We start from the raw sequence: 25,058 nt of genomic DNA on the forward strand, positions 1-25,058 counted from the left end.
GGGGAGGAATCCGAAGCGCTTCTGCTCGTGGTGGCTTGAGAAAAGCAATTGCGAGTCCGAGCACGGGCTGCCCGCGGCTCATACGCTCAGGGGGAGCATGCCCGGTGCCGACGACGGTCTGGAGGAGCCCAGGCCAGCGGGACCTTGATCGAAGCCGTTTACCGCCCTGGGAGGGAACAAGAGACAAGTCAGTGAGTACCGAGCGGCCCCCTGAGGAAGCTGCTGCTGGTGCTGCTCCCCACCACCACCCAGCAGCTGCTGGTGCTCAGCTCTCCCCACCACCACAAGACAGGGACCGTCCCCACCCTCGTGGCACCTTAACTGCGTCTGTCCCCAGGCTGGGCTCCAAGGCAGCGGAGCGGCGGGTGCAGGAGGGAGGTGGACGCTGCAGCGCGGGGCAGTGGGGACAGAGCCAGGGATGGAGCCGGAGCGGCTGCTCTGAGCGCTGCGACGGGGCGCAGGGGAACAGGGCTGCCCCCTGCAGCTGCACGAGCCACCGCTCAGTGACAGAGGAGGCTGCGCACACACACACGGAGTAAACACGTGCAGTGCCCAGGGAGGTACCTGCTGGCCAAGGTCACCAGACAGGGGGGCCCAGGGGCTCCCACAGCAGCTCTGGAGCTGCTCACTTGGGTCTGTGCAGCTGAAGACCCCCTGGCCTCGCAGCCGAGGGGGCCCTATCCTCACATTTAGCTCCCTTTCCTTCTTAAAATTGGCCTGCTTGCCACAAAGTGGCTGTTTCCACCTGTCTGCATGACCTCGGGGCTGGGTGCGCGGGGGCGCCAGCTCTACCAGGGGCTCCCGGCCGCTTCGCGGGGCTCTGCTCCGTTCCCTCTCAGCACAGGGGCTGGGGACACACGTGAACACCGCAGTGCCATGAGGGGCTCTGCGCGGGCGGGCAGCACGTGTCAGCACAGAGCTGCGGCCTCGGCGCTACCCTGCGTGCGGCACGGGGAGCTCTGCACAACCAGAGACCAGGGGTTCCTTGTGTGGCAGCGCGGAGGGCGCCGCAGCCCGCAGGCCCGTGGCTCTGATCGCCTCCCAGGCCCAGCTTTGCTGGAGCTCTGCCGGATCCCCTGCGCTTCGGCCCAACACGGAGCTTCCCTCCAGGCTCACCACAGCCCCGGCAACAAGAGGACACATTCAAGCCACCACTGCCACCGAGCTAGCACCTTGCCACCGCTAATCACATTTATCCTAATAAAGGAACATTGGGGTGAGGAGGAAGAACCTCCCTCAAAAAAGAACATATTCCCACATGGCAGGACACTAGTTGCCCTTGGTCTCACTGAGCAACTAGCGACAAGAAGCCCCCAGGCACCCCGCGCTGTCCATCGCGGAGCACGGGCGGCTCCCAGCACAGAGGTGCCTCGCGCTGCTTTCCTGGTGCAGCTTCCCCATCGCCGCGCGCCCCAGCCCCGCCAGGACCCACCTTCCCCCCGCTCCCCCGGTGCCACTAATTGCACATGTGTCTCCTACTTGGATACACTCCAACATGTGTTCACAGCTGCAGGAAAGGAGAAGCGCGCTGAGGCGCAGACGCACTGCGCTACTCGCGAGGGCACGAAGCATCATCCCCGCCTGCCCCTGAAAATCGGCCACCACCTAGGAAGCAACTGTGCCAAGCAGGACAGCAGCAAACCAACAAAGCGGGATTAAAACACAGCAGTTTGCTGGCTTAGAAAGCGCCACAGAAAAGTGACGTCGGGCATTAGGGGACTGCACGTCCTGGAGCTGCCCCACTCGTGTCCAACCGCAGCCGTGCGCGGACGCACGAGCAGAGGAAGGGCCGCTCGGGGACCCGGCCGCTGCCACCGCTGGATGGCGCCCGGTCACTGTCTGCGCGAGCCCGGGCTCCCACTGCGGTGCAGCCTCCGGCTGGGCATCTCCTGGCTTTGCTGTTTCAAAGAAAAGCTCCCGTTTTAGGCAGAGCTGCCTAACAAGCGTCACCCATTCACCGGCAAAACCACCAGGGTTGTGTGAACAGGCACCAACACGGTGCAAGATGGGGAGGACCCACAGCACGGACACGCATGGGGGACACGACCCAGCCAGGCTTTGGGCTCAACACAGAAAAGACAAGTCCTGCGTAGAAAACTTCTGAGATTTCCCCATCATTTGTTGTTCAAAAACCACCGTCGGGACAGCCCGGAACATTCGCTGTGGGAACCTTTCCCAGTTACCTGCATTGCTCAAAGCGCCCTAACTTGACCAGACTTGCCCTCAATTTTGATGCAAAGATGAAGTTAAGATTTGCAGAAAGTCCCCTTGGCAAGTGAGGCACAGGAAAAAGCTGCAAATAGTAACAAGAGGTAACACTGAAAGCTGGAATTTTGGCTGAGCTCACTGAGACCCTATCTGGCCATGAATTTGGGCTGTTAATACAAAAATGCACACAAAAGAGTATTGTTTTAGATTAAAAAAATCTGCTGTTTTTATTTTCACTTAAGTAGAGCAATTTTTAAAATAAAAGGGCTCACACATCGCTCCAGCCATTAACTGTCCTGCACAGGCCCAGCCCACGAGCGGGGCTGCTGCTCCCGGAGCTGATGCTGCCGCAACGATCAAGCCAAGAGCGCCGCCTGCCTCCTGCTTCCAGCTCTTTGCCCCATCTGTCGGTCCCAGCCCGACAGCTCCGTGCTGTGCTCTTGCAGACTGAGTTCTGAGCCGCTTCTCGTGGAGCTCAGATCAGCAGTCCCTGCTGGAAGGGATTGCTCTTACTGCCTGTTCCTACAGGGATACGCGTTTTATGCCCACTTCTAACCGCTCTCTCCGAATCACTTGTATTTAGTTTGCTCTCTGCAAACTTCACTGGAACAAATTTGGGTTCTGTAGCTTATTAAAGATACAAATGAATGAATTAATATATATTTAAAGCAGTTCTGCATTTAATACTCTTACACGAGGCCCTCTGAGCTGTAAATACTGAGCAAAACCTGGGCAGAAGATCCTCTCTGGGGCTGAGCGAGCCAGCCTAAGGACTAAATGGATGTGGTCAAAGCACGCATGGAGACTAGCTCAGCAAGAAAGCAAGAGGAAAAGCGACTTTCCAGACAGATCAGAGCCTTCAAACAGGCCACTTAGTCCCCCAAGCAGCAGTAACAGCACAAGGAGGTACAGGGATGTCCTCAAGATGCAAGGAAGGGGACAGAGACAAATCTGTGGCCAGGTTCAAGCTGGGAGGGCACCTTTTGCCCTCATGGGAACCCCCTGCATTCTCCCAAGAGGGGCTGAGCGAGACGGCCCCAGCGCCAGGCGCCCCGGGCCCTCCCGGCACCGCGGAGGGGCTGCCCGAGCAGCTTTGCTGGCACGGCCGCTGCCAGCGGCTCCTTTTCCAGGGAGCGCGATCCCGAGCGCTCCGTCCTTCCTGCCCGCTCGTTCCCGCGCTCCTCTCGCTTCACCTCCGCGCCACGCGCCAGCGTGGGACAGAGCACTTGGAAGACCCTTGGAGGCAAAACGCCCCAGGAAAGGAGAGCTGACTTTTGCAGGGACCTGAGCAGCACTTCGCGTGCTCTCCCTGCTGCACCCAGCTTGGTCAGAAGTGTCCTCTTGGCAGGGTGTTAGACCAGAGAGCAAGCAGCACGCAGCAGCCTTACAGTTGAACGGGTCAAGAGACCAGAGAGGTTCATCTAACAAGGAGGGAGGGAGACACTGCAGCCTTGGGCTTTGATCATTGCCTGTTAGTTTGTAGAGCTAGGAGAGCTACCTCATGCTGTTAGCGTAATCACTGAGTCTGCACCTCCAAGCACCAGAGTTAAAATGCATGCAGCTTTATCATTGCAAATGAATTCATTTACCCATGACCAAGGTGGGAAATACGACCTTTTCACGCCTAGGTGGAGAAAAATTGAAACAGTTTATGTACACAATAAAGACATTCTTGGGTACAAGTCTGCATGCAAGAACTAGGGAAAAGCAGGTCCTTTCCCCTTTGGCCTCTGTGCTCCAGAACCTGGCTCTGAACAGCCAAGCCGGGGCGGGAGCCAACTCTCCCACCACACTTCACTGCATGGCCCAAATTAAAGAGCAGAGTTTTGCAAAGCACACGGAATTACTCACCTGTACTTGGGATACCCCCAGGGTCCCCTCTTTTACAGTGATACTATCTTGTATTTTTATCTTATTAAAGTGAACTAGAGAATGGCAAGAACACCCTGATTTTACAGTCTGAAGAATAAAGGCTGTGGACAGCAGCACCCACCACGTGATGCATCTATGTGTTTCCCCAGGGACTGCCCACAGTGAGCAAGCAGAGGTGCTTCTCACATTTAAACTCTGGAATTGATTTTAAAACTCAGGCAATGCAGCCTGGCAAATTCAGAAAGGAGTAAATGCCAACTACAGCAATGACTTTGCAGGCAGGAAAGCTGAAAGGAAAGCATGGAGCGGTAAATAAGAAGTTAATGCCCCAAGGGAAAAATGCCAGGTCTCGGTTCACTTGCTATCTCAGTCCAGCTATTTGGACACGAGGTCTCTGCGGAGCCCATCAAGGTGAGAGCCTCTTTGTTCCCCACCGCTGGAGTGAAGGTAACAGCCACTTAATAATTACCAAGAGCACTAAGAGCACCTATCTCAAAACATCCTCAATTGCTCTTCTGCTAGGCCCTGGCATCCGTGCAGAAACGTCCTGCTTGCAAAGGAACAACTCTGCAGAAAACTAATCTCAGAGCGGACCTTGCAGAACTAAACACAAACAAAAGCCCAACCTCCTTGACTCATCTGATCTCCAAAGCTAGAGATCAAGCCCAGTTGTCCTCCAAGCCTCCCCTAAACGCTGCTCAGGTTTGGAGCTCCTACCCCTGCTCCAGTCTATCGTGCTCTTTAAGACGCCTGCTCAGCTCCTCTCCGCAAGCAAAGAGCAGAGACTTGACAAACATTTTAACCAAAAACGGGGAAAAGGAAGTGGAATAAACAGAACTGTAACGACGTGGCCAAGCTGCATGTACTGAGTTATGTGGTTCTCATGTGTAGACAAAGTTATGCAGGTTTTTACACAGGAACATTTACCCCATTTACCTGCATTTACCCCATAGCATGCACAGACCCTGAAAGAGGCAGAAGGGCACGGGGGGAGCAGAGGTAACAAGTAGGACAGGGACCACTGTCCCCAAACTTAGCAAGATGTGTAGGTGCAAAGGAGGACAGGACAGCAGGGTTGTACAGAGACCCCTAATATCTTGCAGGCAAGCGCACCAGTCACCTCCACTCACTGCTAAAACTCTGTGGCTGCTCTAGAAACTGGGTATCAATTAGGCTGGGTTTCTAAGCATTCCTCGGCTACAGCCTGCTCCTAATCACAGGCAGCCAGCCCGGATAAGTGTGATGGCAATCTGGATAATTAGAAGCGACCTCCACCCCACACAGCAATCAGCTTACTCGTCACACCGGGACTCAATCCCAGTTGCTCCCTAGTGACTACCCAAGGGGCTTGAGGCTGAGACCGGCCCACACGTGGCCCCCAGCAGCCTCGGAGCACACAGACCCCAGGATCGCCAGCTCCTCACAACGCCTCCCTTCCAAAGGCAAGGAATAGCACGGGAAGCTCTAGGAAGTGGCATGCAGGGTCTGCAAGAGGTGACCTGCCCCTCTACTCACTTAGCAAAGTGATTCAGCACTTGGGAAAAAAATGACTCCACGAAGCCCAGCATGTCTTGTTTTCTAAATGTACTCTTTAGAATGGCAAGAGTTCAATTATTCAGTTTTTTTTTTTTTTTTTTTTTTAATCAAGGATGTGCTGAATATTGACATTACATTGCACTGGCTTGCAGTTTTACATGAAGATTACCCCAGCACCAGGCACGTGACGCACACTGCGCTCGGTGACACCAGGCACCGATCCCAGCACCACTGTACAAGGACTGGAAGAGAAATGCACTTTGCTCTCTGCTCCCTGAAGCTGCTCCCTCCAGCCTTGCATAAAACCACAGCGTTCGGCACTACGAAGGGCTGCAGGAAAAACCCTCCTGCTGAACTGCAACCGTTCAGCATCAGAGGAAGCTCTGAGTGTGGACAAACCACGTGAGAAACACGTGAGAAACACACACGTCCTTTTCATCCCTGTGAAAGGAGCTTCTGCTTTATGGGCTGACGCACAGCTCAGCCAGGATGAGGACATTTCCCCTACACCAGCTAGAACTAGCAGTTTATGACGCTTTCTTCTCCCCTAATGGAGAAGGAAGGAAAGCAAACAGGACACCACCCTCTGAGAAAGCATTTACTGCCTGCACTAAGCTGCTCTTACTGAGGGAATCTCCAGATTTGCAGTTATTGCACTTCCCCGCACACCAGTAACTATGGCAACTCCATCACTGTTTACTCGAGATCCTCGTGAAGGTCACAGTCATCTCATAAGCAGGTTTGCTGTCTGGGTTTGCTATTACTTGAGAGGCAGAGCCCGAGAGATTAGGCAGCAGAGGCAGAGCAAAGGCATTGACGTCCTAACAGCCGAGAGAGTCACGAGCTTTATTTCCTCTTTACTTTGTAGAATTCAGCACCAATCTTGCTTCCCCATCCCTTGGGACTTTGGCTCTCCATATTATTAGTCTGACTGGATGAAAGTTGCGGTGGGTTACAACAAGCCAAGAACAGCTTCTCCTCCAGGTAGCTTTCCAAAACACACTCTCCCTCCACAGCAAAAACACATTCCAACTTACCCTTTGTCAAAGAAAGACGTATGCCCAGGATGAGGGTACTTTGTGCCGTTGCTGTTCATCACGCTGCTGTTAACATTCCCTGAAATGTAGGATTTCCGCGACGCCTGGTCCTTTGCAAAATTCCTGCAAGCAGCTAATTTGGATTCTAAGGCCTGTGAAAGAAAAATAAATAAATAAATGGTAATATTATTAGAAGGAGGTTTTCCACTCAAGTTCAGGCCTCAACATGACCACAGATCTGTAGGCCCAGAGGCCAGTGTGATGGGATAAAGTTTAGCAAAATCTGAATCAAATGGAACAAAGTCATGTGTCATCCAGTTATAAAAGAAATCTATTCTATGGAATGCTGGTGCAGACTGACAGGCACAATTCCTTTCCATTAGGGTTAGGATTTTGCAATATATCGGTTCAATAAGGAAGCCAACTCTCAGCAGAAGCTATTGAAGTCCAGTTACTTGAGGATCAGACTCAAACGTGTTATTGTCCTGAGGCTGCAGGCAGCGCATTTCAGCACTCCTGTGCCTGCAAGAGCTCAGTTTTCAGGCACGGCAGCTGAAGAGTCTCTTGCAAACTCCCAGCACAGATGGCACTCCACGATGAACCTCACAGGGCTTCACTCCTGGAGTAGATACAGGTCCAGACCTATCACTGGGTGATGACTTGGGACTGGAGAGCACAGGATTGCCAAGTGCATTCTGCCTGAGCAGGTAAAGCTCTGCTATTGCAGGGAAGTGGGTGTTGAGAAGTCTCTTGCTCCCTAACTCTGGCATAAGCTAATCAGATAATTCAGAGAAAGCCCCATAAAATCCTCAAGTTTCTGGAAGGATCTTGCACATAGAAATGCAGACTCCTCCCCAGGACAATGTCTTCTACCACTCCTTTACTCATCTCCACCACTTTCAAGAAAGCCTGGCGAGATCCTTCCTCAATATGTAAGGCACAAGTTGCTGCTGACTGCTGGCAAGAAGGACACGCTTTCCACACAGCACCACACTCCTGATTTCCTCTTCAGTTTATTACAACGCCTGCCCTTTTTGCTGCCTAGCACATAAACCAAGACCCAACGTGATGAATACCTGTCTGCTCCAGCAGAAGATCCTTGCAGCTATTTGTAATGTCTAAGCCATATGTGTGGGCATCCACGTGCTTACAGACACATGTACAGAAGGGAAAAAAGCCCAAGTCCTTGACAGCACCAGGAATTCAGTACTGCTCTACGCAGAAAAATACTCCATTAATAAGGCACTGACACACTATCAGAAATAGGCCAGCTCTGCAAAACCTTGCTCTAGCAGCCCACTTAAGCTTCCTTGGTGACTATCCATATATATTTTTGCTCTTAATGTTCTCCCAGGGTCTTTCAGCTGGAAACAGCAAACGTGATCCCTGCCAAGCAACTCCCTGTCTCAGCTGCAAGTTAAGGAAGGCGAGGGTGACTTCTTGGAGAGAAAGGGAATCTAGGGCACAGGCTGAGGCATCCTCCAAGTAGCCAGGCCTACAATTAGCAGCTGAACATCCTACAATAATTAATGAATAAATTGTAACTTTGTATCACTAGCAGACGGCGAGGAGCAGGCTGGGAAGCAAGCACGCTTATTTGGCATTTCCTGTCCTTGCAGAGTAATCCCATGGGATTGTGATTAAGCTCCCTAAATCCCCTACAGACTCTTACTCACAATGATCCCATTTTAAACATGCCACTCTGCAACCCCCGTCCTCCTGCTGCCCTTGCAAAGCAGCTACGCTCCTGGCAGCTCCAAATGCAGGCAACAACGTAACTTTTAATTTCAAACTCTGCCAAAACAACTGCCTGGGCTGCAGTTATTGCTGTTTGCAGAGTAAACCACGGGATATGGAGGAAAGTCAGCACCAGAGGCTAGACACAATGGCTATCCATGCTTCCTCTCCAAACACCAGCGCTCCATTGAGGCACATGAACAAGCTCCTCATGCCTGGAAGCAAAAAGTCATTCTTCATTCAGCTGGAAGGCCTGGCAGCCTAAGCAACACTGGAACAGATGTTGGAATCATTTCTTCCTGCTTATAGTTGTAATCCCTTTAAAGGCTCACACATTTCACTTCCCCACCAACTACAGAAGAGAACATTTGGCTTTCTCCCCATTTCTTTTTTTTCACTTTCTTATTAAAGGACTTGACATTTATTCATTTCAAACCACTGCTGCAGATCACGTCAGGCACAAGACAACTGATCCCATCTCACTTCCCGAGACACAGAAATATTGTGCAGTGGGCACAAAAAGGCTGGGATTTGGTTCCCAGATTTGGTCTCAGACAGCAATGAGCCCCATTTTAAATATGGGCACATGGCTGACAGCGCCTAGGTAATATATCAAAGATCCTGAGAAGTTTTTTGCTCCATACATGAATTTCATCACCCGAAGTTGGCATCAGAATCTTAGCAACACAGTTCACAAATCAAGGTAAATTATTAATAGCATTGTCATATATAAAACATGCATCTTTTGGAAGAGATATCTTGGAAACTACAGCACATACTGAGCATAAGCCAGGTCCTCTTTTTATTCTCCTCCAAAGATGAAAGTTCATCAACACAAGAACAGAACTAGAAATTCTTCAGCACAAGGCACTCACCCCTACTTTCCGTAAGAGATCTCCCACAATGTTGAGTGCAGATATTCTAGCTGAAGGAGTAAGAGGGCTGGTACCAAACCCATTTGGTATAGCTGCAAACCAAACACAAACAGATTTTATTACAAGCGCCACAGTTCCATAGTAGTAAATAAATAAGAATTAAGTTCCCTGTAGAAGGAAATCTAAAATCCTACTGCAGATTATTCATGATCTGTGGGCAAAAAAACCTTAATTCCTGCCTACTGCCCTCCTTCCCATTAGGTTGACACGCAGAGTTCATGCACTCTCATCTGCAAGGCTACTGCATACAACCCATCTAATCCACCCAGGGCTTGCTCTGGAATCTACTCTAATTTCAGAAATAACATATTAATCCTTGTGATTATTCATAGCTCTCCAGATGGGAAAGAGGAGTGAACTAATGGATTGCTGCCTCCCATTAAAAAAAAAGAGAGAAAAAAAAAATAAAAACATATCCTTGAACAGCATGCATGGTAAAGACATAGTCTAAACTGCCCGAGTTGATACCCACCATTTACTGGGTAAATCAGAAACATCCAGTGAGCCTAATTCTGCGATCCCAAACACCTTTGGTACTCTACTTTAAGAGACTGTCCACATGAGCTTGATGTTAGGTTTAGCGTCGTTTTCTGACACAGTCACTCACCCAGAACCAAATGTACCTGATGCTGTCACCCCAGGATAAAAAACACCTTATGCAATGCACACATGGCACACAGGCATTTAAATTTACCCCAAATTTACTAAAAGACCCTGTTTTGACGTAGTTGATGAGCTGAACATACTTCCAAACAACTACAGCAAGTTTCTGTTAAGTATACCTTTAGGGGAAGGAAAACTATTTTCTGATCCTTTTCCAACGGGTGTAGCTGGCAAGGAGAGAGATGCCTGGACAGCTGAATCCATCTTCTCACAGTCTAGAGTTGGAGAACTAGGCGCTGACTTCCGAGTGACTTCCTGTTGCCTTTCCCGTACTGCTAACTCTTGCCTTAAGTCTGAGGGGTGAAAGAGAAAAACAATTGTTTTAGCAACCAATTTCTCTAACAAGCACACTCTCTGTTCAACAGGGAGGAGGGAGAGCAGGAAACACGCACAATATTCTGCAACAACCAAACATTTGTTCCACTCAATCAGACTTACTTCTTCCATTGAGAGGACCTCCAATCTCAAAGTAGTCACAACTTATTATCAACATTTTCCAATACATTTGGGAGTAAAGCAGCAAACAGCTTTTGCAGGACCACAGAACTCGTGTGGCCCCCAGAATGCAGGATAAGTGACTTGGCCTCAGCATTTTTCCCCTGTCTGTAGTTTAAATCCCATGGAAAATGCATTACAGCAATCTCCTAGGATGTCACAAATGCCTGCTGAACTGTTTAGCTTCTCATAAAAGCAGAGGCTAGAAAAACTGAAATGAAAGTCTGCTTGAACTCGTAAAAGAAGTTGCAATTGTTAACTGGAAATTTTATATTTGACACTGTACAGGTTTTCAATGGCTGATGTTCCTGCATGTTGTTGGGGGAAATAACATGTAGCTTTACTAGCCTAATAAATGCTAAAAGTTTCCAAATGAATCACCCAAGAAACAGGATGACCTGTTTGCTGATTATTTCAGTGTTCTATACAACACTGCCCTAGGCTTCCCTATTTTCTCAGTAGTACTGACCTAATCTCAAATAATATTACTTCAGAAAATATTTAGTTTCCTAAATATTTTCCCCATTTGTTATAAGAAACAACTACATTTACAGTGGTAGCTTTTGATTTGTGAGCATGAACACAGCTGAATTAGGCAGTATCCAAGAGGTTTAGAAGGAACAGAAAACAGGGCCTTTATATTAAAGAGGCTATTTAAGCATTTATTATTTTTTTCCCTGTCATTTATCTTCTCTTCCCATGAAACACAAGCCCAAGGAATGGGAACCTTTGGAGCACAGTCCCCTGCTTTGTTGCAGCTGTGGATTGCAATTCTTTTGTACTCACCTTGGCTAAGAACCCTGAATGAATCTAGTATTTTTTCCCTACACAAGGGAACTTTCTCTCTTAACTACACCAGACATACAAAGAATACAGAACACACCGTGTGCAAGTAGCTTGCAACACTTAGGTTACATACCTAGTTTGAGTTCCATTATGAGAGGCTTTGTATAAACATGAGCTTTGGCTGAGCACATCTGTGTTAATAAGCCAACAATGTACTAAGACATAGAATTAATCAAGCAAGCATTACCTCTCGCTTCATCCTTTAATCTCTGGACAGAAACTAGCAAGGATTCCTTGTCATCCAGTTCACTTTCTAAAAACGCATTTCTCTCAATAGCCTGGTTGAGCCTTTGTTCAAAGTCTTCCAATGAAACTATTGTTGCCCTAGAAACAAAATCCAGAATATTAGGTTCTCCAGCTTCACTAACATAAAAGCGTATTCAAAAACATAATGGAGGAAAAATGTTAGCAGGGTCTACATTGAAGTTAGTCATTTGAAAGCAATGGAAATGCTTCTTAGAAATGGCTAATAAACTCCAATGAACGAGATGAAAAGAACCTGATAGCATCTGGCTCTCAGAGATGTACCCACGAGCTGGGAAAGAGCTAATCAAGTAGACCTAGCTCCACTTATCCCATGCTGTTCTCCAAGATCATGCTTCCTATCAGTGTATAAGCTCAGGAGGTGCTGCACACTCCAGAGACCTGATCAGGCCATAGCCTAGGAAGTCCAAAAAGTACTAGGATGTTACCTAAGGCCTAATTTGTTCCATGATTTAAGTGAGGCAACTCATACGCGTCAAAAGCCAGTCGTGTGGTTGAAAGTCTTGTGGAAGCAGGACTGAGACTCTTGGATCTCTTTGCTGCATAGCCAGAGGCTCACTTCTGCTCCCACTGAATCCATGGCAAAATTCCCAGTCAGCAAAACGGAAGCATGATCCACTCCCTAACAAGGCGTTTCTAACAGCAACCTCTTCATTTTATGCACTTGCCCACGACACATTTGTTCCCCACAGTCATTTAGGCATTAGGCAAGAGGAAACTCCTTTGGCCTGTTTTATTTAAAAGGGGTAAGTAAAGAATTAACTTCTTACTTCAAAGAGGCTTTGAGCTACAAGGATCACAAATGTAAGAGTCACCTAGCTGGTCCCATCAAAACCAGTGCACTGGCCTGGCTTGCTCTAAGCCTGCTTTTACTGCTTGTTTCTCACAGGAATACAAAGCACTTCAAACACCCCTTGCCTTCCTTGCTGTAATGTAATGCTACCAGTTGATGGATGCCAATTCTATGGGTAAACTGCACTGTACAAAATCATGTGCCTTGGATTTTGAGTGTGTAGTCTTTTTTTCTTTAAAAGGAATAATAAAAATGATGAATCTAGGTAACAAAAAGAAAAGAAAAAAAGAAAAAAAAAAGAGACTTGGTGAAAATCTTAGGGAAATAAGACACTTGCAGTCGTCACCTCTTTGCACGCTCTAAGTCGTCGTTGGCCTGTTCCAACTCCCTCACATACTTATGTAGCTGATCTTTGATGGCCCGTGTCTGGCTCAGGTCATCCTCTAACAATGACACCTGCTTATAACTCTGCGCATACTGGTGCTCCAGTTTCTCCTGAAAGAAAGAGAACTAGTGAGATAAACATCAGAAACATAAATTCCCCAAGTCATCAGAAGCAAAACGGGGCAAAGTAGCAGGCTAGCTGCAGTCTGCTGACTTGGGATTGCTGGAAACAAACAGCAGAATCTGGGGAATTGGTAAGACCATGCTCTGAACATCAGAACAGGGCAAAATCTACGTTTACAAACACTGCATTGTGCTCGGGGATCTCATCATAACACAGCTGGCTGCTCAGAGATGCATCCCCACATCTGTTGCAAGTGGTCTGTGCTGCCAGCTGCTTTGAAGCCTCAAACATTTAGGTTGTCAAAAAGAAATCCAACAGCACTGCCTCCCCAGGAGGGCCTCTCTCTAGGTAGCAACCACACTAACTAGAACTCGCCCAACATCTCCAGGAGCAAGAAGTGAGAATCACTGGAATTTGTTACAAAGCTTCCTCACTACAAAGAGAAGCTCCACAAGCTCATTTTAGAAAATATTGCAGAATTCATTCCTAAACATGCTACTAACAGTCCTGCAGGTAAAGTAGGAGCTAACAGAAAAAAATGACGACTTTACAAACACATACTGACCTTACAGATCTAATTAGGACTGGATAAGTTTTAGGAGATTATTTATTCTCTTATTTCCTCTGCATAGATTTCCAACTCCTTTCTTCACTATAATATCCCCGTGTTACCAAAGGAAAAACAAAACAAAACAAAACAAAAAAAACAACGCAAAATACCCCCAAAAAACAAACAAACAAAAAAACCCCCACAAACATTTTGCCAGCATCCCAGAAGACAGAAGAACCTGCTAACCCAGTGCCACTGATTAAAAATAATCTTTTGCACTCCTATTTCCACAGATACTGCTGTTATGAATGAATTATGAAAACCTCTGAAAGACATGAGGAAAAAAACAACCAAAAAAACCTGTCTTCAACTTTCTTGCAGGTTCTTTCACAGAACCAAGGAGATATTCTGACAAGACAAAAACAAATGTGCAGAGAAAGATGACAATCCAGTGGTCCAACAAAACAAACTTGTGTTGTCTCCCTGTTGCTATGTTCACATTGCTCATCTGTGAAATACTTGGCAAAGCCTAGAGAATTCAAGCAAATGAGTAACTCAGTGACAAGAGTTTAATGATATGAACAAGAAAAATTCTTCTAGATTTTTTCCCTCTAAGTTGCTGACCTTATTTGGAGTGCATGCCACATACAGGGCTGGATCTTAAGCAGATGACTGCTTTACTCCATTTGGATACACAGTTAACTCAAGTACACATCAGACCATCTAAAACAAGATCCAACACACAAGGCAGTGCCACGACAAGCAAGAGCTACCTTTAATGTTTCCACTTCATATTTGAGCCTTTGGTTATCTGCCTGCAAATCTCTGTTCCTTTGTTCAGCTTGCACTAGCTGCGCCTCCAACTCCGCTTCTAGTTCTCTGCTTCCCTCTTGAAATTCAGCCAGCTCTTCCCGAGCTTCCTGGAAACTGTAAGGAGAGGATGTTATCCACTGAAAATCCAGCATTCTCTCAAGCTAAAAAAAACAATATTGATCTTTAAAAATGATAAACTGAAAGACAGAGTTTTGCAGGACTTAAGTTTGATGACAATAGATCTCTACAGGGAGAAGGAAAAATGATGAGAGAAGGAAATTACATTAAACTTAGCTATAAAAGGAAATTCATTCCCTTATGTCCAAAAGTCAGCTATATTAAATGCATGTTTGAACACAATCTATATCAAGGCAGGATTCAAAGGAGTCTTTAGAAACTCTTTGTACTGCATTAGCTTTCACTGCTAGCAGTCTTGAGTGAGTCAATGAATAAAGTGAATTTTGACCTGATTTGGGTCAAAAATTAGGGAGGAGAACAACAGTATCCCTCTACTACTTGAAAATGTAAGGTTCTTGAAAAGTGTTAAGATTTGAATCTTAAAGTCATTAAGCACTTAGGCAGGAAGCCAGCACATACCTTATTACCTTATACCATTACAAGGTATTAAATTGCTAAAAGTAGCCACTCCACATACTTCCCTTATTAAATTTGCATCTTTACTATTTTTAATAGCTCAGCTCTTAGCAAACTGCAGTGAAAACTAGAAAGGTTTTAGGAAACAAACACATGCAATGATGTCGGGGACAATTTCCTGACACCAAAGTTTAGTGGATGCAAGGGCCCTATACGTGCCCATCCATGTACCCAAAGAAATACACCAAAAAGAGCTATAAGCCCAAAGAGCTGATCAGAGGTTTAACTGGCAGCACCTGGAGCAGGGGGGCCCTTCCAAAAAACAACCAAACAAAAAAACTGGTCAGAATTCCAGCTATAATAAGCACATTTCAGTAAATTGCAATAGAAACTCAATGGACCACTTTTTATACCAGTAATTCAACTACAAGAAGCCCGAGGGAAGAGTTCTCATGCAAGGCAAGTCCAAAGGAAGCCTTTTTATGACAAAAAGTCAAGTTACTACTTAAGGCAGCACTTTAATTATACAAAGATGCACATGATAGCAGAAGGGCTCTGTTCTTGCTTGAACATGCTTGAAACATAGCCTAGATTTCATGGAACAGTGCAAGAGATATTCAGCTTCCACAAGCCTGGAAATTTTGAAGCTGAATATGGAAGACTCATTCTAACGTATCTAATGCTCAGCAAAGCCCTGCAGAGAAACACATTAAGCCTCGTCACATAAATTCCAGTCATTAAGAACCAAACCCAGTCTATAAATCCACAACGGTACCTTTGTTTGTACTTCAAGGAAAGCTCTTTCCAATAAGCAGTTTCCTCCTTTGGACTTGAGAAAGTTGGAATTTCTTCACTGTCCATGATCAACGCGACCTGCAGAATAAAACAGGAGAACACGTTGAGGAAAGCCAGCTAGACAGGCTGCCCCTGAAGCTGCTGCTAAGTCCTCAACTCATCATTGTGGCCTTTCTGACATCTGAACTTGGCACTCACAAACGGGACGTTCATGAGCCCTAACAACAGTCAGTCAGCACAGAGACCTGGAATAACAAGAAATGTAATTTTAGCCAGCTCCTGGAAATGCTTGTGCAGCAGACTGAAACGAGACCAAAGAGCTACTCTGTGCCTGTGCTCTCACTAAAGCAGTAGTTAACATCAAACACTCACTTAGTACCACCTTTGGTAAGGATATTAACAGCTATCACAATTTCCACTTTCATTCATAACATGAATATTCTGCAAGCAGATTTTATCTGTCGCTCATGCAATGATGCATTCTACAATTCCTCTTACAGTTGTGCAGGCTCATAATGAACGAGGACAAATATGCCAAGGTCAACAGCTAACAGGCTCTGCCAAGGAGACTGAAACTCAATTTACAGTAAGTTGAGGCCTAGCTAATTTCTGCTTTCATATAAAGATGAAGCTAACAATTTTCCAAAACAGTGTTGTCCCCTCCACTCTCTCAGATCAGCACAGGGAAATAATAATGGTCTTTTCCATATAAGCAACAGTGCTTCCATAAGCAACAGTGCTTCTAACTTGGAGACATTTCCCATGCCAGGGCAGGCAAAAAAAGCTCTTTGTGGGTAAACAGAAGTTAGGTTTTTAAGGTTGCAATTGTAATGACCTGGAAGATGCCAAAGGAGGCCGTGTTGCAGTTGCAAATATCTGTACTCCCCAGTGTCAGTGCTGGCTAGTTCTGAATCACAATTGTTCTGCTGTTGGAGCTAATGAAGATGTAAGGATAGTTTTGTCATACAGAGCATGATCAAAAGTGTTCAAATAGAAATGGTTTCCAAATCCCTCCAGGATACTTTGCATAGGTCTTCTTACCAACGTAGCATTTCTGAGCCAAAAAAAAAAAAAATCAACCTCTTCTTTATAGCAGAGGCTCTAAACATGCCTTGTATCAAGCTCATCCTAGTAGATCAATCAGTAACAGCTGACCTACAATCCTTGACTTTCACACTCTAACAGGCACCAATAACCAATGCCATCCCTTCAGGCCCAAATATGTCCTACATCCCTGTGACCTGCATTTTAGACACCTAAAAGTGGGACAAAACAATTCCAGTGTTTTCCCCAGAGGGAAAACAGGCTCATGTCAGAGGCTGGCATTTTGTTCATAAATAAAGTGAGGCAAAACCAGCGCATTTGCTCTTCAGCTCAGACTCTAGCTGCTACAATTCAGGGCAGGACACCAAATTTATCCAAAAGAAGTGTCAGCCTCTTCCCTTTTCCACATTTTATGCTACTGAGAAAATACAATACATATGTGGAGCCCTCATAATTCTCCCAGTACATATATTTTCAGGCCCACTGCACCTCTGCAGACAGAAATTTATCTGGGGTGCTCTAGCTGTCTCACCTGTTTGCAAGGGTGTTAATCACAGCACAGGGCCACAACCACACAGCCCATGCAGACAGCCTGTTTACAGCAGATATAAAAGGCCCATGAAACACCCCAGGGCACCGCAGATTTGCAGTAAAGCAAGCAGACATCTCCTGTGGCTCGGGCACATGTCAGGCGGTTTGTAACCTGCTACACAAACCTCCATCAAGAGGTGGATGGCTTGGGTCAGTTACTGCTGCACGCTGGAACACCAGTCTCATGCGGATCACGCTGGGAATCTGCTCCAGGAAAAGCTTGCCGACCTTTTCCTCTAAGGAAATTCTGAGCTGGCACACTTGGAAAGGCTTAGATCAGCAAGCAGCACATTTTTTATCCTGAAAATAAGAGGTGCATAGCACAGAACTGAGTCTGACCCCGCAGCCCCAGAACGGCTGATCAACGGGCAGGCAGCCAGGAAACCACCCAGCGACAGATCTGGAGGAGACTGTGAACAAGGAAGCATTTTACATCATTTCCTAGAAAAAGCCAAGATAAGGTATGTCTAGGGCCAAGCGCCCTTCCTGGCCGCTCACACGAGATACACCCTTAGAAATAAAGCCGGAGGATCCCTGGAAATGCAAAGTCTGCGGGGAAAAGATGTGGGAAGGGCTGCCCAAGAGTCGCAGGTACTAACACATTCACAGACAGAAGACATGGAAGGTATTTTTTTTTATTCCCTTCACAAAGCATTGTTTCCCTTTTAGCTCCCAGAAGGGTGAGATTCAGCCCTTTGCTTATTCAGCCCCACTGGACAACAACTCTGCCTCCCCAGACTCACCCAGGACCAGTGGGTCCATCAGAAAGGGATGGAGTTCACCTTTTGTGAGCAAGTCCAACATCCCTTGCTTAAGCGGGTGCTGTCTCATGACTACCCACGCTCTAAGCATTTCTACCATCCTGCCCAATGCTAGCAGCATGGATTTTTTATTTTAATCTGCCAACTCCTACATCAGATGCTTACGTCACTGCGCTGCACTTAACTCTAGTATCCATACCCAGATTTGCTACACAACACGTGGTTGTGTCGTTTGACTTCTCTAACACATACACACTCCCGCAAACAAGGTGATCTGGGGACAAAATACTCCTTTTGGGAGCAAGCAAACACAGATAATTCCCAAGCCTGCCAGCATTGCATGCATGAACCTCAGTAAATCGCCTCCTTTCTGTCACCCTTGGTTCATTCTTTCTATTTAAGGTTTCAGCTCTTCTATGCAGACTCACCTAACAGTCGTATCCGCCTGGTCACAAAGGGCTCCTAGGGATTTTTTACAATCTAGCTTAATAATTTAAGCATCCAGTTTGTGGAATATTAAACACCTTGGAATAGAAAGAGTTTAACAAGTAATGTTTTGCTTCAGTGTCTCGCTGGTTATTCCTGGTTCAGGGCATTATGTAAGGAGCTGACAACCAGCATGGCAAATGCTTCCTATTCATGGTTGTCGTTGCATTCGTGGCATTTGCAAATGCAGCCTTTGGTAGACAACACTGGGGCTTTCAGCGCCGAGACAAGGCAACCCAGCAGCATCTTCCAGGGAAAAATCAGAGCAAGTTCATGCTGATACCCACTCGGGATTCATTACAGCAGAGCTAAGCATTCACAGAGCTCCCTGGGAAAACTTGGCTGCATGGGTACAACTCCAGAATCTAAAGCAGCTCTAAAACAAGAACTGTGCTCAAAACGCTCCTTTCAAGCCCCTTTTACACAGTAAGCAGGACAGAGTAACCCAGAGGAGATCCTCTCCACTGCTAACACAGCACAGTTGCTCCAAGCAGCGATCGCTGAAAAAAATTGCAACATGCGGTTTATGAAATTCAATAAATTGAAGTTTTTTTGGACAGGACAAACCTGCTGTCAAAAACATCCCTGGAGGTGGGATGTTTTCTGCATATTACAAGAGCCCAAGGCTGAGCCAAACATACAGCAAAAGTAAGCCCATTAAGGCAGACCAGATTCTTCCTTGAGTACCTTAATGAATTTTGCATTCAAGGCCCAGCTGAAGTCTTTATGAAGCCACTTTTCAGCTAAGTCATTAAAAGCACAAACACAGCTTGAAGCATAACAGTACCTTAAAAAAGCTGTCCTGACTCTCCATCATGTGACTGTAGGCTGCTCTTAGAGCTTGGATTAAATATCAGACCAAAATATGAAGCTTGCAATATAACATGATGCTTGGACTTCGATCCAAATCTTCCCACAGTTCAGAATTCACTCCTCCACTCTCGAGGCATAATTCAGCTCTCTGAAACATCATTGTAAGGATGAGCTACAAAACCAGGTCCAAACCGACTCTCAGTATTGGTAAGACACAGCTGCAATTCAGACAGGATGTTGCTGTAGGCATCTTCAGGTGCTGGGTAAACCACATCCTTCCCCATTTTAATCATCCCCCATTTACCCAATTAGAGCTTGTTTTTATAAACATCCATCAAAATATATATTTAATATTCCCAAATAGGTCATTTTCCTAACTTTCTTTCTCACAATTCTGCTTGCCCTATGAATTTGGAAACCTAACATGAAGAATTAAGGAGAAGAGGCAAAACAGAGCTATCAAAAGGCACTTTGAGTCTATGAAACAGAGCCTGCCAGGCTATCAAGAGGCTACAAGCTACGGTGCTAGGACTCACCCAGCCATCCACTGTTTGCTGACCCACCACTTAAGGCAACACAAATGTCAACTGACCTTTAGAATTAAATATGTAACTACCCAAAATAGAACTTGTTAAGGAAATTCCACCAAGCTCACATCTGGCCTTCAGTTCCTGAGATAACAAAATAGCCGTTCTGGCCACGAGAGCCCTGCTTTCCACAGAAGTCAGAACTGCCAAGTGCGTAATCGCCGCAGTCGTTCCCTTCTTGCAGGGACTCTGCCATTGAAGGAGGCACTGGCCTGAAGTGACACGGAGAACACGAAGGATGGTCAAAAAGCAAGTCTCCTACCTCCTGTGCTGAGTCACAGATAGAAAAGCACAAGGGATCCTACGTCTCATTTTTTTTTGCCAGACCATAATAGTCAACAGGTATGCCCCAAAGCCTTGCAAAACCTGAGATTTTGCCAAACCATTTCAGGACTCAAACCATTACTAGGAACTTGAACCCTCCAGCCCTAAATAAATAAAATCAAAGCACATTCGCATGATCTGTCACTTGCTAAAATGCCAAAAACAAACAAACAAAAGCCACAGATCAGGTTCCACCGATCAATATGTGCTCATTTTTCCTCATCCTGAAATAGGAGCTGGAAGCGCTTTCCTGCCGCGTTGGAAGGCTGCCTGCTGCCACTGCTGCTTCGCAAAGCGACCTCTCCGTCTTCTGCAACGCTATTTTTGAACCAAATGTTCTCTGGTGAACCACAACAAATGCCTCTTTGCCTCTTACAACAGCAGCGTATGAGCTCTCAGGGAGCTGGGGAAAGAGAGTCACAGAGCTCAGCGTCAGCACTTCGCTCCTCCTCACACCGTAATAACAAATCCCGCATTTTCAATTTGGACTGCAGAGCAGGCAGAAGATAACTGAAACCTACCTGTCTGTGTGCCACGTTCGGACTAAAGAGCTTTAAAAATAACCGAACAGCACATAGCAAAGCTTTCTTATCTCAATAGACTCTTGTGGGATCAGGCATATTAACCAAATAGACCAGACAGGCTCTATGGCATATAGCCAAAATTTGCACACTTGCCAAATCTGGTATCTAACGTGGGGAAAATAAATAAAACAAAAAAAGCTTGCAGCATTAGCCAGAACAGGGATATAAGCCTTGGAACCAGAAGGAAGACACTGACCCAAGAAGCCTCATTTGAGAAATCAATCTACAACTACCACAGGCATGTGAATTTTATATCAAAAATTTATTCATCTAGCAAACATGAGAAGTTTAAGACAACCAACCACGATTTCTTCCCAAATAAGACCACTAAGGTACTTTCAAAAGGAAAGTTGTGAGAGGCTGGTGTACCTGGAAAAGTCTCAGTATCTGCAAAGATGAAGAGAAGGCCCCTGAAGATGTGCACGTCCAAGAGCAACCTGGGTCTGACCCTGGGAACCAGAGCTCTAGGAACCAGCTCTACAAGTCACCTCATGCCTGGGCACCAACACATACCTAGAGCTTCTGGATATTATTCACCCAGCTTGTATCTTCTTGAACTCCTAACTGCCTCGTTTGTCTTTAAACCCTGAAAAAAAATTACAGGGCATTTTATCCAGAAGCAATGACTTTATCCAAGAGCTCCTTACAAGCACACAAAAGTGCTCGTGACAAAAGCACAATGGTCCCCTCAGCCTCCATATTATCTCAGCAATTAGCATCATCCCAGTGATGACATTCCCTGGAAAGGTGGTGGCCAGGGTGCTAGGATGTTTCTGGACATTGGCAAATGACAAGTGCCTAAAAATATTAAAAGGGAAAAAAAGAAAAGTACCTAGTGAAGGTTTCTTATGCAAGAACTCTCGGTTGCCATTCGAGCTTCTGAAGGCACCTACCAGTGAAAAGGCACAAAACCTTCCTGAAACAGCAGCCTAAGACAGCCAGCCTTCAACAGAAAGGGCTTTACACCTCTTCAATAAGCACTTAACAAGATGAGAGGGGAGAAAAAATAATCCCCGAACTCTACTTTGATCGGGAGGGTGAAGAAGGGCCATCTGGGACTCGGCTCTATTGACACAAGAGCCCTCCAGGGAATCGGTTATTTCAACAAAAACATGCTTTGACAGGTATGTCTTGTTTTGCTCATGGATGTGTATTGTATTGTCGTCAAAACGCACTGCAAATTTACTACAGCTTTTTCCGTTCCTAACATAGACATAAATGACCTGGGGGTTTTCGATGAGCAGCTAAAAGCTGCAGATTTTAAGGTCAGGAGAGATCATTTAATCTGGCCTCCTGCACAGGTCAATCCCTCCACTGGGTGCTCAGGGATATCCTCGCCTCCACTAAGGTAAAATGTTCAGGATCCCAAACTAGGCAGCAGAAATAAGGGCCACCTCTCCTCCTGCTCCAAACATCTGCAAGTGGCTGTGTGTGCATCTGACCTGAAAGCACATCCCAAGTTTGGGACCCTGACTTTTCACACTGGTCAGGGAACACTACACAGGGTCCATAACACACTTCATAAGGTAAACTTCACAGTTTACCCTGACTATGGCAATACCAATGTCAAAAAAAAAAAGTCTTTAAAAGTATATTCCCTTTCTTAAGTTTAAATTCTTCCACTTTTCAAAAACAGTTTAATAAGGGGAGGGCATAAATACTACTTTGTTCCCATACTTTTTGGTAGTCTATTCCCACACTTGACTCCAGTGACAAGGCTCCCTGTGGCACCAAAGTGACAAACATCATGATTACTCTCATTTCTCTTTGCTGCCTTTTCTTTTTCTTCTTCCTTCCTCTCCTGACTGAGCTGTTATCTCACACATCTACAACCTCTACATGGGCAGGAAAACCAGAGCTTTACCCTCAAAAGCTGGAAAGGAATATAAATTAATATTGCTCTGAACACATCCCATCATATTTGCAATCTGCAACAGCAAAGCTTTGCATAAGTCAAAAGGAAAATGCCTGGTATTTGGCTCCATATGTAAACATGAATACACACCAAGGGCTAGGCTGAAAGTAAGAGCAGTTTTCCACAGCACGCACAACATTACTAATTCAAAAAGCACACTATTATCCACACCCACCATATCCTCTTCCAGCGTAGTTATCTGGCACTCTCAGGACATGCACACACCAACCAACACATTAAATTTAAAAATAATAATAAAAAACCCTAAAAACTCCAACGTCACTTTTCTGCCTTAGCACAAATCTTTCCTATTACAGGAATAAAAGCCTCTAACAGAGACCTGACCACAACAAGGCCACTTACCTTCATGGTGTCCGAGACTTTTTCAGCAATTTAAATTTCCCTAAGCGTTCAAGTAACTTTTACAGCTGCAATCATCTCTTTGAGGAATAAAGGCCACAGCCCCAAGAACACACTGTTTGCACTCATGACCAAGCTATGATGGTTTTAAATAGAGGAGAAACCCTGAGTCACCAAACAGCCCCCATGCCAACAGATAAAGAGCAAACCCAGGGTAGTAGGAAGGAAGGATATGTTTTAATGGGAAAAGACATAACCGAAAGCCCAACTCTAGTAAGGTACTTGGCCTCATGTCATGGAGCTTATCCTTTATGGCATGTCTGGCACAATTTGGGTCAAATTCATCAAACCAGGAGGCTGGTCACATTTGGTTAAGATTATACAAAATAAAGCAGGCACAGCTAAGCTAGACAGAAAAATAGAAAAAAAAATCTTTAAATTATTTAAAAACCATTTGCAGATAAATATTGCAGGCACGTGATCCAGTATTTTATGCCATTTCTGCAAAAGCAGCTATTTCATGTGTGACTGTGGGGGCAAAGCTCGGAGCAAACCCTATCTGTAGCAGCCTCATCGTGGGCAAACATGAATTAGCTTCTCTGCAGCCACACTGCACGTGGGGCCATCCCAAACCTTGTTCCAGGGACCGGCATGTGGTGAGACCAGACCACATCAGCCCTCGTGGCTTTCAATGATTGCCCTGCACAACGAGGCCCTTCATTGCTGAGAGGACGATGATGAACCCTATGCCCAGCTACGTGTCCTCTCCAAGGGCTGGACGATGAGAAGACACCACTTGAAAGGTCCACGGCACGCACCAAATAGGCTTGGGGAGTACGAAGAGCAGCAGCTGTGCCCGCGTAGAGCCAGTCAAATTTGGGAAGTTGGTAACATCGAGCCCAGCACGTCCTCCCGGCGCACACAGCGTCACGCGGCGGCGCGACTGCCCCCGGGATGGAGCAAGGGGTGACGTGGGACGAGTCACCCGCGATTCCCTCGCAGCGCGGGGGCAGGCCCTGAGCTGGGCCATTTCCCCCAAACACCAAAATCCTGCAGTTTCAGCCACGCCTGACGCACAAGCACATGGCCTGGCTCCAGGGAGCCACGTCTCCAGCTCCCCGCAGCCTTGCCCTGCTCGGACACGGGATAATCCTCGGCTCTACCCGGGACACGTCTGGGGGCTCCGCGATAACTTCCAGGGGGTGCAAAACATGAAGAAAAAAACCATTTCCCCCAGCAAGGGCAGAGAGGCAGCAGCCACAAAGCCGCCAAAGCCCAGCCCGGCCACGCTCCCCCGCACCGGGGCGAGGCTGCCGTTAAACGCGGCTGTTCCCCCCCTTGTTCTCTTTGGCTCCCCCCGGCCGAGGAAGCCCCGAAGCCGCCGACACAAACAGCCCCCTCCCCGGAGCCGCCAACGCCGCCGCGGACCCGGCCGGGCCGCAAGAGGCGGCCGGGCCCCGGGAGCGGCTCCCGCGGGCCGCGAACCCCCCGCCCCGGCGCCGCCATCGCCTCACACCGGGGCGGGGGTGGGGGGGGGGGGCAGCGTCTCGCGCAGGGCGGCGGCCGCACGGGCAGGGCCGGGACGGCGAGAGCGCGACTGACACGCGCCGCCACCAATGGGAGGCGGCGAGAGCGCCGCCAGCAGCCAATGACGCCGCGGAGGGGGCGGGACATGCCCCGTTGTCAATTGGCAGCCAATGGGCGCAGGGGAGCGGGGCAGCGGCCCCCGGGACCCCCGCCGCCGCCGCCACCCGCACGGGACCGGTCCCCCCTGGTTCGGTCCAGCCGCGTGAGGCGCCGCGGCCGCCCCGGTGCCCGCGTTCCGCCCCGCGCGCCGCCCCGGCGCTCGCTCACCCGGGCGCATCCCCTGTCAGCGCCGCAGCATCCCCGGCGGCCGCCGGACCTGCCTCATCCGGGCTCCGCGGGGCGGGGCCGCCGCTGTGACGC

General features: G+C 47.3%; 1 protein-coding gene across 1 annotated transcript; it reads right to left on the reverse strand.

The window, feature by feature from the left end:
• On the reverse strand, positions 1-25,058 carry NDEL1 (nudE neurodevelopment protein 1 like 1). Its single transcript, XM_088535839.1, has 9 exons — positions 24,966-25,058; positions 15,627-15,724; positions 14,218-14,371; positions 12,733-12,881; positions 11,517-11,653; positions 10,108-10,281; positions 9,266-9,357; positions 6,654-6,805; positions 1-166 (listed from the first exon to the last, which is right to left on the reverse strand). The coding sequence occupies exons 2-9, from the start codon at positions 15,710-15,712 to the stop codon at positions 79-81; spliced, it is 1,032 nt and encodes a 343-aa protein (XP_088391965.1). The 5' UTR covers positions 15,713-15,724; positions 24,966-25,058; the 3' UTR covers positions 1-78.

Source organism: Tinamus guttatus, unplaced genomic scaffold (assembly GCF_059628265.1).
Source record: "Tinamus guttatus ecotype Peru unplaced genomic scaffold, ASM5962826v1 Tinamus_guttatus_pri_ptg000649l, whole genome shotgun sequence".
NCBI lineage: Eukaryota > Metazoa > Chordata > Aves > Tinamiformes > Tinamidae > Tinamus > Tinamus guttatus.